General features: G+C 38.3%; 1 protein-coding gene across 1 annotated transcript in view; it reads left to right on the top strand.

Moving 5' to 3' along the window:
* LOC110967169 (carbonic anhydrase-related protein 10-like) overlaps positions 1-10,959 on the top strand; it is a 195,780-nt gene extending 184,821 nt beyond the window's left edge. Inside the window, exon 9 of the mRNA XM_051960747.1 lies at positions 6,809-10,959. Within this exon, the coding sequence (XP_051816707.1) occupies positions 6,809-6,831 (23 nt within the window). The 3' untranslated portion in view covers positions 6,832-10,959. The remainder of the gene's footprint in view (positions 1-6,808) is intronic.
* The last annotated feature ends 3,668 nt before the right edge of the window (positions 10,960-14,627 follow it).

The raw sequence follows: 14,627 nt of genomic DNA, 5'->3' as shown, positions 1-14,627 counted from the left end.
GAGACACAAAATGACAACAACGAGAACAAAACGAAAAAATGAGGCAAACGACACCAAACAAAACAGAAAACAGACAAAAAATTTGGCAAAAAAGTTACAAAGAGTTTAAAAAAAATGACAAATGACAAAAGCAAGACAAAAAAAACACAAAACGACACGAGTGAGACAAAAACAAAAAAAAACTATGAATAAAATGAAACACAAAATGAGAAAAATAAGATAAAGAATACAAGCATGACAAAAAGAAAGCAAAATGACAAAAACAAGAAACAAAAGAACAGAAACATGAGACAAATACAAAACTCAGACAAAAAACAAGACAAAATATTACAAAAATGAGACACAAAATGACAAAAGAACAGTGAGTGAATCTAGTATTTCAAAACAACCTTTTCAGAAATTGTTTTGAATTTATATCTTTACAAATTTACAATTTCCAGTTAATGTTTTCTCTGGAATTTTTACTCTTTACAAAATCGTCCCAAGGGCCGGACTGGACCCTCTGGAGGGCCGGTTTTGGCCCGTGGGCCGCATGTTTGTAGCCAGTAGCTTCTGCATTGTGTGGCAGGATGAATGAAAATACATGTCCAGCTGATTAAATACCAACATCATCCCATAATGTGCTCGGAATCCAAACGACAGCAACAACAAAGTGAGCAGAATAAGAAAACATCTGCTGATTTGCTACATTAAGTTCCTTTTACAGCCACAGATGCTCAGCTACCTGTCCTCTCTGCTTGGAAGACTGATTTTATTTAGCAGAAGATGTATTATATGGTGTTATAAAGCTTGTGTAGCTAAAGCAGCGTTTAATTTATTCCTCTGTGCCGCAGAGCTCCACTGTTGTTCAAAAACTATGAAAGTCAGATTAAAAAAAGACGACATGGCTGGATTTGGGTGAAATATCTCTTCATTCCAGTGAAAATGGCGAAGTCTCTCTCAGTTTAATCATAGCAGTAAAGCAGTAAAAACATAGCAGCACAGCCCTCAGCGTGCTTTAGAGGACGCTCTAAAGCTGACAGAGCTCTGAGTCCCTGCTCTCCTCGGCTGATTGAAACCGGCCGCTTTATTCGTGCCTCAGAACCAGAACAGAGCAGTTTGCTAATAATGCCCAGTCATATTTCAAAGCGTGAAGTGCTGCTATTGGAAACCTTTTACTTATAACAACCCTGTTTGCTGCCTCCACGTCCTCTTTAGAGGCAAATTTGCTAAAATCTAATAACTGAATATGTGTTTAATGAGAGGAGAGGGGAATTCTTTCTCCTGGCGGATTCCTCTCTGCTGCTCATGTTCGTTTTTTGAAGAGGTCCTTCAAAGGGCATAGAAAATTTAGATGTGATTTAATGCACTTAACAAGATACAGAACTCTGCAAAAGTTTAGGGCAAGTTTATTTGTATAGAACCCTTCATGTCCAAGACAATTCAAAGTGCTTTACATCAAACATTAGGAGCATTACAGTGAGGTGCAGATAGTTTTAACCTGGATTTTTGAAGTTTAATCTCTACCGGCAGTTTGTTCCACTTGTTTGCAGCAGAACAGCTAAATGCTGATTCTCCATGTTCAGTCCGGACTCTGACCTGCTGACCTGAGTCTTTGGATTCCTGGGTTTGTATTCTCTGAACAGATCACAGATGGATTCTGGGCCTAAACGGTTCTGGGATTTGTAAACGAGGCAAAACGAGACACAAAATGACAAAATAAAATTTGATATTTTGCGAGAAAAAAAAGGCACCAGTCATGATTATCTCAACTTAGTAAAAAGAAAACAGAACTGTTATTGAATCAGCCTATTTTGTTGTTGTTTAGCTAATTAGAAGGTGGTTGGTGTTAAATTTGGACAGTTATTTAGTTGGCATTTTGGTGATATTCAGTCATTTTTTATTAGAAACTGAGACACGAAACAACAAAAACAAAACACGAGAGGGCAAAAACAAACACGAAACAACAAAAACAAAACACGAAAAGGCAAAAACAAAACACGAAATGACAAAGACAAACACGAAAAGGCAAAAACAAAACACGAAACAACAAAACACGAAAGGGCAAAAACAAAATACGAAACAACAAAAACAAAACACGAAAAGGCAAAAACAAAACACGAAAAGGCAAAAACAAAACACGAAACAACAAAAACTAAATACGAAACAACAAAAACAAAACACGAAAAGGCAAAAACAAACATGAAACAACAAAAACAAACACGAAACAACAAAAACAAACACGAAACAACAAAACACGAAACAACAAAAACAAAATGCGAAACAACAAAAACAAAACACGAAAAGGCAAAAACAAAATACGAAACAACAAAAACAAAATACGAAAAGGCAAAAACAAAACACGAAAAGGCAAAAACAAAACACGAAACAACAAAAACAAACACGAAACAACAAAAACAAACACGAAACAACAAAAACAAAACACGAAATGACAAAAACAAACATGAAACAACAAAAACAAAACACGAAAAGGCAAAAACAAAATACGAAACAACAAAAACAAAACACGAAAGGGCAAAAACAAAACACGAAATGACAACGACAAACACGAAACAACAAAAACAAAACACGAAACAACAAAAACAAAATACGAAAAGGCAAAAACAAAACACGAAATGACAAAGACAAACACGAAACAACAAAAACAAAACACGAAACAACAAAAACAAAATACGAAACAACAAAAACAAAATACGAAAAGGCAAAAACAAAACACGAAAAGGCAAAAACAAAACACGAAACAACAAAAACAAACACGAAACAACAAAAACAAACACGAAACAACAAAAACAAAACACGAAATGACAAAAACAAACATGAAACAACAAAAACAAAACACGAAAAGGCAAAAACAAAATACGAAACAACAAAAACAAAACACGAAAGGGCAAAAACAAAACACGAAATGACAACGACAAACACGAAACAACAAAAACAAAACACGAAACAACAAAAACAAAACACGAAAAGGCAAAAACAAAACACGAAAAGGCAAAAACAAAACACGAAATGACAAAGACAAACACGAAACAACAAAAACAAAACACAAAATGACAAAATCGAGACAGAAAACCACAAAACCAGGACACACAATGACAAAAATGAGACCAAAACGAGACAGAAAATGGCAAAATCGAAACAATCAACTAGAGATGAACGCATGGATGAGTTTCTCCTGGTCTTTCTGGGAGACAAAACTTTTTATTCTGTTGATGTTTTTCATTTGGTAAAAAGCTGCTTTGGTGACAGCTTTGATGTGCCTCTTAACCCTCCTGTTGTTCTCATTTACGGACACCAAAAATTATTTTTTCTTTGTCTGAAAAACATCCAAAAATTCAGCAAAAAAAACCTCCCCAAATTTCTGAAAATTTGCAAAACCTTGAGGATGAAAATTCCAGTAATCCCTTAAAAGTGTTATTTTTCAAAAATCCCCCAAACTTGACAAGAAAATTCTTGTAAATATTTTCAAAAAATGAGTAAAAATCTTCCAAAAAAACCCTAAAAATATCTAATAAAAATAAAAATATATAAAATAAATGAAATAAAGTGATTACATGTATATCAGTAAAACTTCTATTTTTAACATTTCTTTTTTTCACCAAAAAATGTTCAAAGATTACCCAAAAATGTTGAAAAAGTGTGAAAAATAATAATAGAACTGTGAAAATATATATTTTTCCACATCTTCAAACTTTGAAATGGGTCAATTTTGACCCGCAGGACGACACGAGGGTTAAAAGTCAAATCTGAGTCTAGTAACACTCCAAGCTGGTCGGTGGTTTTAACAGCCCGAGTCTCAGGATGTTTACGAATGCCGAGCCTCTTCTCTTTGCGGCCAAACAGAATAATCTCAGCTTTATCTTCATTAAACTGTAGAAAACTCTCTCCCGTCCAGGTGTTTATGTGCTCCAGACGCAGTAAGTCTGTTGGGCTGCAGTCGTCTGGTGACACACTTTAAATGCAGCAAAATCAGGATCCGAAACTCAATCTGCAGCGTGACAACAGCCCCAAACATGCAGCCAGAGCCATAAAGGAATATCCTCTGCCACAAGAAGAACACCAAGTCCTGCAGCAGATGGTGTGGGCCCCCTCAGAGCCCTGATCTCAACATCATGGAGTCAGACTGGGATTACATGAAGAGACAGAAGACACTAAGACAGCCTGAATCCACACAAGAACCGTGGTGAGCTCTCCAAGGTGCTGAACAACCCACCTGCCAAGTCCCATGGAAAACTGTGTGTGAGGGTACCTGAGAGAATCGCTGCTGGTTTAAGGGGAGAGTGTTGCTCAGAACAAAATTTGATTGAAGTAGTTTTTTTTTTTTTTCCTTCTTCGGTTGACTGCACAAGTGAACTTCGCTGAAACAGCACTGCATGCTGCTTTCAACATGCGTCTCAGGGAGGATTTTGCTGTCTGGAATGTGGTTTTTAAACACCTGATAGCTATTAAACCCATCTAAAATGCCTTAAATGTGCAGTAAAACCTCCGTAAACATTATTCTGACCGGAATATTCTAGGGCTGGACCCGAATATCCGAATATTCGTTGGCTACGGCGGTATGCGGATATTAATTTTGGTATCCAAATATTCAGAGCTCGTCTCTTCCCTTCTCCTTCGGCCCACTTCGGCTCATCCAATTCTACAACTTCATTTAGCAGACGCTTTTGTCCAAAGCGACGGCTCATTCGGCTCATCCATTCGTGTTTGTTTACCACCGCCCGAATAGCTGGGTGGCTGCCGACTCTGACGTCACGCTTCACTCCGTTGCATAAACACAAGACAAGATGCTGAAGACCAAAATTTGGACCCGGGAAACCCATCTCCGCCGCCTGGGGGAACGAATATTCGGATATTCGTCTTTAATAGAGCTCGAATATTCGGAGGCCAGAAACCACTATTCGGGACAGTCCTAGAATATTCATGGTAGTGGCAGTATCGTGTTCGCAGAGATGAACTCCTGTCATCAAGACAAACTTTACAGTTACTTTACATTGTTAGCCCACATGCTCTACAACAGGGGTGTCAAACATGCGGCCCACGGGCCAAAACCTGTCCTCCAGAGGGTCCAGTCCAGCCCTCAGAGTGTAAAAATTGGAAAGAAGACATTAACTGCAGATTGTAAATTAGTAAAACTATCAATTCAAAATATTCTCTAGACCATGACAAATTATTTTGATCATAAAGTAAAATACTAGATTGTTCATTGTTCTTTAGTCGTCTGTGCATCGTTTTTGTCATATTTTGTCTTATTTTTGTTGTTTTTTGTGTCATGTTTTTGTCACTTTGTGTTTCCTTTTTGTCTCGCTTGTGTTTTTTGTCTCATGTTTGTCATTTTGTGTTTTACTTTCTTCATTGTTTTTGTGCCGTTTATGTCATTTTGTTTCATGCTTTTGTAATTTTTTTGTCTCGTTTGTCTTATTTTTTGTCACTTTGTAGCTTTTTTGTCAAATTTTTTCTCTCTTCCTTGTGGTACTTTGTCTTGTTTTTGTAGTTTTTCGTCTTTTTTAAAGTAAAATACTATATGGTCAGTTCCAGATAGCTGTGACTAAATGTTGTGTTCCTTTGTAGACACTCTGTGATCTGGAAGTTGTAATGTGTAAATGATAAGCTGAGGCTGAATGTTGTTGAGACTGAAATTATTTTTCTTTAGAAGTTTCAGGTTGTTCATGATGTTTTATAAAAAGATAATTCCTGAAATGTGAACATTTTCAGAATGTACCTTTCTTGCACTAAAACAAAGGGGGAAATGTGGAATTGTGGTTGTTTATAGGTTGTTATTCTGTGATTTAACTGGTCACTTGAGATCAAACTGGGCAGAGTGTGAACCTGAACTAAGATAAGTTTAACACTCCTGCTCTACGACAACAGAACTCGTATCATCTGTCTTGTCCTGCAGTTTAGTATGTGGTTTGCAATGTCCCAATTTAACACTGTACCTTTACTGTAATTTGTGCCTTTACATTCCTTTCATCGTACATAATGCATAAGTATAAGAAAGTATAGAATTTTGGTGAATCTTACCAAGACATGAATGTACCAGAAACTCCAGAGAACTCGTTTTTAGTGAGTTTTATCTGGTTCTGCAGACTAAAACTCAAAGTATATAGGCCTAATATTTGCAGCTTCTATGCAAATATATCAGCATATTGCCAATTACACACCACAAAAGGAAAGCAGCATGTTTCTCTCAAGACAAAACCCCCCAAATTTATGCCCGTTAAAGGATCTCTGTGGTGCTATATGCCACCATCTGCGGTTTATTTTTCCCAGCTTTGCATAATGCTTCCATTTCCTTTGTGCATTGCATTGTGGGAATTGAATGTCCATCGACAGCACACTCAAAAATGATAATATTTAGTGAGCACGGTGGCAGTTTTGAATATGCATAATTTCATCACTTTCTCCGCCGTGACACGCTCATAACCTGCTAAGAGCTGGTAAACAGTATGGAACTGGGACAGAGTTTTAGAGTTATTACTCCTCCACCTTTCTTGCCTCTCATTATCCTTCCTCATGCACACATTCTGTTTCTTGCTTTGCCTTTTGCCTCACAACTTCTGAAACCTGAGGCAGGCCTTTGTTCTGCTTATCATTTCTGTACTAATTATTTCCTTTCCTCCTTCTCTTCTCTTCTCGTCTCTTCTCTTCTCTTCTCTTTTCTCTTCTCTTCTCTTCTCTTCTCTTCTCTTCTCTTCTCTTCTCTTCTCTTCTCTTCTCTTCTCTTCTCTTCTCTTCTCTTCTCTTCTCTTCTCTTCTCTTCTCTTCTCTTCTCTTCTCTTCTCTTCTCTTCTCTTCTCTTCTCCTACAGTGAATCAGTGGCTCCTGAAGTAGAAGATGAAAACGTGACGCTACTGTGCCACGAGAGGAGAAGAGGCAGGAATCATTCAAGTCTATTTCACACTGCCGAGCCGAGCTGAGCTGAACAAACGAGAGATGAACTGAATGAAAAGCACAAGAGCTGCACTAAAGACAGCTTAACTAAACCGATGATATCAGCGGAGCTCAACTGACCGAACTCTAAACTAACTGCTGTGCCGGCCTCCTACACATCCACCGTCTAACACAAGTCATTGGAGGCTGCACAGCGAGGGTACAGATCAGTCCAAAGTGTGAAATAGACCATAAGGACTCTGATGTCTACACTGTACTGTGTTTTTATTTGTTGTGTGAACTCACAAAGACTGATGTAAAGATTCAATCATTTCCTGGCTGCTGTTCAGAGGGCTGGATGTGTTTTAAAGACAACACTGCGAGATGTTTGGCTGTGATCATCACTCGTCTACATTCAAATCCTGGCTACAGAAAGCAATTATGAAAAATACCATCCACTCACAGGAGGAATTACCACATTTCCACTGATGCTCTGAACCCCCGGCGACAGAGAAGCACTCAGCTGTGGGATGATGATGTGAGACATAAAAATGTGCCGGTCCTGATATCAAATGGTAACTAAGGAAGGTAATTTTCAAAGAGAATGTGAGACGTGTGAATATCAGGTTACATAGCTAAAGGGTGAGAATAAGAGGAAGAGACTCCAACTCTGACATTTCCCAGACCTGAACAGATGGAGCCAGCGGAGATCTGAAAGGGATGGCCGACTCGCTTTGCATGATTTTGAAATAGTTCACTCAGCTTCATGGTATTCAATTAAAATGACAGAGATCACTTCACACCAGGTCCTTGCTTTTCACAGGAACATAAAAGGAAGGCCTCCACTCCAAAAATCCAAGAGTTAGCGGTGAGAGACACCAAAAACATTCCATTTGTACTGAAAACGGCTAATTCTACAAAGCCAGTGATCAGAAAATTGACCATTTGCTAAATCCCTGCCCTAAACATGGCACATCTGTCAAATTATCAGCACTATGTTTGTCATCTGGTCACAGTAAAAACAAGCCACAGAGTCAGTGTAGGGAGGACAGATGGGTTAAGAAATAAAACACTGTTTCCTGTTTCAGACCAATATTCAGCCATTGTTCTTTCAGTCTTTACTTGTCCGTAATCATAAAGCAAAGGTCTTCTAACCCAAAACAACAACTTAGCACTTAGCTTAGTTACTCTACTCTCACAATACAATGCTAGTGCTGCTCAATCCTTGTCTTCTACATGGATTATCAGCAGTGAGGACACTTGCTTTTTGCCTTAATGATCGATTCCTGCATTTATGATTTCACCTCATTGGACAGTTCCCAACTGCCTCAACCAATAAACACAAACAAGCCAGAGAGACACAAAAATCTGCAGTTCTGTGTTGAGCTTATTCTATCTAACGGGCTAATTTTTAACTCAAAACATAAATAATAGCTACTATACGGGACTAAATTGCAGAGCTGTGGTCAATAAAAGAAAATCTTGATTGACTGATCCACCTGTTAGCCATATAAGTCTAAATTCTAATTAGACATAGAAAGCTAGTATTTGAAGCATATTAAATCATCTTCTTTTGTTATTTAATACTAAAATGATGATAACACACCGACTCCGATGAGTAAACGTTGAGTAAACATAAATCAAGTCTTGTGTAGCAGACTCTGTGGGGTTGGGGAAGTTCAAAGTTGCTCGGCTGCTGACAGGTAGTCTTTTCTTATTGCCACCAGAAAACAAGAAAAGCACTCAGAGAGAGCAGTATTCCACCAACGCTGCTCAGTCGATGTAGGATTTTCGACAGATAAGTCCTCAGAACTTGTCCAAACTTTGTCCAGAACTTGCTCAAAAAAATCCTCTTTTCCTGTTCACAATCTGTCCAAAATGAGTTCAACATCTGGGATGGCGCAGAAAACGATAAAAACACGTCCAGAATGGCTCAAATTTGACCTGTTGTTGCAAAAAGTTGTCAAAAATGCCCCCAAAATATGTGCAAAATTTCTAGAAATGACTCACATTTGTCCAGAACTTGCTCAAAAATCCTCCTTAACTGTTTAAATCTGTCCAAAATCAATTAATTATCTCGGATGGATAAAAAGGGTTAAAAAATGACTAGAAATGGTCCAAAATGGCTTTAAAATGTCTTCAAACGCTTAAAATGTTCTTTAAAACATTAAGAATTATTCACAGTTACAGTTTTATAAACATTCATGGTACTAAGTGGTGGATTTGTAGGAGGATCACAATCAGCTGATGTAGTGTCCACTGGTTGTCACGGTTACAGTGACGCTGTGCCGCTATCTCACAGTGATAGAGAAATCTTTAACAAATCCATGGATCCAGACTGTAAGCCGCATCACTACCAAAATCTAGTCAGTTGGTCCTTGTGTCATTTCTGACCTTCCCTGAAGATTTCATCCAAATCAGTTTGTGAGTAACGTTGCACACAGACGGAATAACGGATGGACAAATGTACGGTGATCGTCACGTAACTCCTCCACGTTGAACCGATGAGGATCTGGTCCAATGGGACGTGATATCGACGAACCGATCTACCAGGTGACCTGGAGCTAACAGTAATAACACTGAGTGACGTTTGTTTAATTGCAGAGGTGGACATGTGGCGGTTTAAAGTACTTATTCAATCTAGAACTACATTGGATTTCAGTGTTTAATTACCTTTAACAGCAGACTTCAGCAGACGTGAGTCATTCATGTTGCTTTTTCTGTCGTTTCTCTTTTAGTGCCAACTCAGATTGATCAGAGCTTTCAGGGAGAAAATGACTTTCTCTGAAGAAGCACTCAGTTTTCAAGAGATTTCAACAACTTGGAAAAAAAACTGAAAATCTGTGGTTAAAGACTTAGTGGATAAATCTGTCTGTTGTTAATGCAGACTGCATATGTGCCATGAGAGAACAGAAAGTCTGACGTGTCGCAAAAGAAGGGGACGGGGTTTAGAGAATGGTCAATTGGACATGAGGTGTTGAGTCAGATTCAACAAAAGCTACACAAACAGACACAGCAAAGGTAAAGTGACGTTTAAGATCGATGTGCTACAGTGTAATCCAAAGGTCTGATTAAAAGACAGCATTTCTGTCACTTTAAATCATGTTGTTGAGTAAAATATTAAAGGAAAACCACACTGTTATTGATCATTCTGTTATTAAAGTCACCTTCATATTTTGTTCAGATGTATTATGTATTATCAAGATGCAGATATTACTGTCTGAAATATTAAAGATGCTCTGTGGAGTTTCCTCATTAAAAAACAGCAGCCAGTTTTCCGTTCTCACCAACACCTTCATCCTTCACGCTTTGTGAACGCGTTGGATCCTTTTCCGTCCTCATAAAACATCTGTATGCTGGATTTTTTTGGAAACCGGTGTTGTTTATGTTCCTGTTTGTCAGCATCACTTCCACCTACAGTAAATATATCAGTGGAAAAAGTGTCACTCCATTGGCATCGTCTGCTAAGCAAAACCGAACTCGTACGTCAAAAACTCCACAGGGTACCTTTTAACAGATCTCAGGTTCACAGTAAAGGTTTTCATGGGTTGAACCTCATCCTCATCAGAAATAATGAAAAGTCTCCTTGGAGCCATTCAGGTAATGAACACAGACTCCCTGCATATAATATGAACCCGCCTCGGCTGTGGGGTCTCGAAACCGAACGGACTGAAGAAGACTTTGGTCGGCGCGTGAAATTCCAACGTGACGATTTGTAAAATGGGTGCATGTTCTGGATGGACGTCATTGATGACACAACCGATCATTAGCTTGTTGGATTGTTTTTTCAGTTTGCTGTGATGTTGTATCATGAAGGAAACAACTCTGGGTCTTTCTGTTTGTTTAATTAAAAAAAATCAAATGTAACTGTCATAAATACATGGACGTGTAACGACGGTGGAGATCAGCTGTCGTATCTAGCTAAGCGATGGAATTCACACTTATAAAATTATACCATTTCTTTTGGGGTAGCCTGAAATATAACTTATGGTATACTTTGAGTGGTACTGTAAATATGGTTTTAGCTGGATTACAATGGAAATACATACATTTTTGAACAAAAATAAATGCTGTTGTTGTATGTTTAAACATTGTGGCGCTTGTGTACTTAATCAAGAAGGAAGTGAAAGAGTGGGCAAAACCGTTGGCTGGTAGAAGTGGGTGTATCGATCCAAATATCAGTAATATCGATAGCAGCGTTGGTATTGATGTTGAACGATTTCAGTGCAATAAGATCAGTACTTTAGTTTCAGTTTCTCTCATATGTGCCGATTACAAAGACTAGCGTCGCCTGAGCAGCATCCGTCTACACTTAAATGTAGTGTGTTTCCGTGAGCAAATGTTCAGCTAGTGAAGTGTTTCACCTGTAACCAGGCAGGACATTGTCATATTCATCTTTACAAAAGTAGCTCTGTGTAAAAGTTTCATGTAAAAATGCATCTTAAAAGAGCATTTCCTATTTGAGTGACAAAAGTTTTGCACAAATATTGACCAAACTGTCAAAAATGAACACTGTTTAAGGAGGTTATCCCTCACTTTTTGATTTCATTGACAACCCAGATTCTTCCACGTCTGACCCACAGAAAACCTACCCAGGAATTAGTCTGATCCTTAAGCCCTGTAAGCATTTACAACCCCATCTTCATTCCAGATGTGGACGACCATATACAGCAGCTAACTTTTGTTCTGAACCTACCAACTACTGAAAGAGTTAGTCTGGAGTATCGGTATCAGTATCGGTATTGGCAATAGTGGCCTTGTATTTACTTGTTATCGGATCGATACCAACTCTTGCAATATTTCACACCACTATTGGCTGGTCTTAACATTAACAATCGGTAATGTTTGAAGTAACACAAGCTTTACAGAATCTCTCTGAGTATCTTTGCAAATACATTTCTGTAAAGTGCTAACAGCACCACAAATGGAAGATAAATGGATAGAGAGATGGATGGATGGATGGATGGATGGATGGATGGATGGATGGATGGATACTTTATTAATCCCAAGGGAAATTTGAGCCACAATAGTTGTTGTAACTGAATAGGAATTTGCCATTGTTCCCGTTCACTTAAACAAACCTCACTTTGACTGATGATCTTACATTATAAATACAAATGTGGCAGGTCAAAATAAAACATTTGATTTGAGTGGATGTACAGAATACACAAGAACATGAGAAGAATATTTTGGTTAGTTTCAAACCAGAATCCATTGCTGTTGGAATCATTTTTTGCCAATAGTTAAATGAAAAAAATTATACCAAACACTAAGTTACTGTTTCACCAGCTGGCAGTTAGCGTAGCATTGGACTCCCATCTCCTCTGTTAACTTCCCGTGGTTTAAACCTTCTCCAGCATCCTTAAGAACAAGCATCTCACAGTTTTACAGTCTTTACTGCATCGTGGGCCAACTCAGCTGTTGCCTACACATTTTGGTCTGAAACACAGTTATAAATATCTCAAAAGCCTGGCTCTATCCAAAGTTCAAAATCATGTCTGCCACATTTTAAGATCACTAATTAACATTTTATATCTTGCTTTTTTTACTCAAAAGAAAGTAAAGTCTTGTGGCATTATGCATCAGGAAATGGACCATTTCAGCCAGTTGTCTTCTTTTTTTCCCCTCTGTTTCTGTTTACATGCACACTCCATCTCATTGTTAGCCCTTAAATGAGTGCAGTGTATTTCTTTTCCTCTCACAGGGGAGTTGGTGAGATGATGTTTAAACATGAATATCATTAAATTAATACTCAGGCAAGCTCCACAACTATACAGCAACTCCAATTTACTTGATCTATTGTATAATTAATGACCCTGCTGGTAAAAGTCAAGCTTTTTACCTTGCGAGCATGTCCACGTGGAGTTTTTTATGTGCTGGAAGACTCATCATAGAATAAGCAGTCTACACCGTGGATGCATTACTCTAAGAATACAATTTGGTCCTGTGTCGTAGTTTTACAGTTACTATGCAGATCAACGCTTTCGAAAAGAAGCAGCTGTGAAGAGTTGCATCGAAGCCATTTTAAGTCACAAATGTATTATTTTCATGTTAAAAAAAACACTAAGATGAGTTTTTAGGGGTATATTCAACCACCTTAAAGGCATTTTAACATTTTGTATCTCTCTTATTTTGTCCAAACAAATACCCAAGTAAAGTGTTGTGGTCTGATGGGGTGAAATATTTCTTGGCTGAGACCAGCAACTTCCTGGAGTCTCCGCCAGTTGGCTTTTTTTCTCTACTTCTGTTCAGATGCAGGCTCTGACTCATTATTCACACTCAGATGTGACCATTGTATTCCTCCTCCCATCATAAGGGACTCGTTAGATGAGGTTTGAACATGAATTTCATTACATTAACACCGTGCCAATCTTCCAAATTAAGTGCAACTCTGCTTTTACAGCATTCGTTATATAATTAAGAGCTATAATGAAATCACTGTATATGAACGAAACCTGACAAATGATTTTTGATTAAAAGCAAAGTAGGACCATATTACAGCAGTATTTCACAGCTTTCACTAAAGTTATACCTGGATTGATCAATCAGTCAGAATAAAAATGTCAAGGTAAAAGTTGATGTCAAGAAACGAAGTTATTCTGAACAGTTGTTTTTTTGTTGTAACCTCCCCAGAACCTCCATTTTAGAGATAGAAGCAATGATCAAATAATAATAATAGCTTTATTTACATAGCATTTTCAAGTTACAGAGCAAGCAACAGATAAACTATAAAAACAATGATAAAACTGACAAAAACAACTAGGGCTGGCCCAAATAGTGGTTTCTGGTCTCTGAATATTCGTTCTGCCCCGTAATATCCATAAACCGTCTTTATGGAACGCTCTTCCATCTGACATTAGGTAAACTTGCTCAGTAGAGCTGTTCAAAGCAAAGCTGAAGACCCACTTGTTCTCTGCTGCATATGAATCATAACTGTGAGGTACTGTGTCTTCTTAGATGTTGTTTTTAGGGCTGGACCCAAATATCCCAAATATTTGGATTTTGGCCAGACAGCGAAGTGGGCCAAAGGTCTCCAGCTTTGCTTTGAACAGCTCTACTGAGCAAGTTTACCTAATGTCAGATGGAAGAGCGTTCCATAAAGACGGTTCATAGAAATAAAAAGCCAGCCCACCGACTATCTTCTTTTTAACTCTAGGGACAGTCAGCCGACCCGTCCCCTGGGAGCGCAATGATGGCCCAGTGCATTTACAGCTTTACATGTTAGTAGAAGTATCTTAAAATGAGCTCTAACATAAACTGGGAGCCAATGGAGTAAGACCAACACTGGTGAGATGTGGTCATGTTTCATTCTGAACCATCTGTAGACTATGAAAGCTCCTCTTAGGCAAGCCACACAGGAGAGCATTGCAATAATCCAACCTAGAAATCACAAACGGATGGATAAGAACCTCAGCATCCTCAAGAGACAAGAAAAAGCCAAAAAGCAATCCTCCTAAGGTAGAAGAAAGCTATTTTTGTCACCTCTTGTATGCAGGAGACAAATCTAAGAGACTGATCTCAGGTCACACCGACATTTTTAACAGTGTCCTTGCACTGAATGATGCTGTCATCTAAGGTCCAGACAGCGTTATTGTTCAGATGATTTAGTCTTTCTGAGCCAATCACAAACATCTCAGTCATTTAATATCATTGTTCTGGCTCCATGAGAGCCATTTACATTTCTTTTTGTTCGTTAAAATTTCATAGGGACTTTATTTGTTTTGTTGTGATGGTTTGACACTGTCCGGTTTATTTTG

This window comes from Acanthochromis polyacanthus, chromosome 2 (genome assembly GCF_021347895.1).
Source record: "Acanthochromis polyacanthus isolate Apoly-LR-REF ecotype Palm Island chromosome 2, KAUST_Apoly_ChrSc, whole genome shotgun sequence".
Classification (NCBI taxonomy): domain Eukaryota; kingdom Metazoa; phylum Chordata; class Actinopteri; family Pomacentridae; genus Acanthochromis; species Acanthochromis polyacanthus.
The sequence above is the reverse complement of the archived record's forward strand: the minus strand, read 5'-3'. Positions and strand labels throughout refer to the sequence as shown.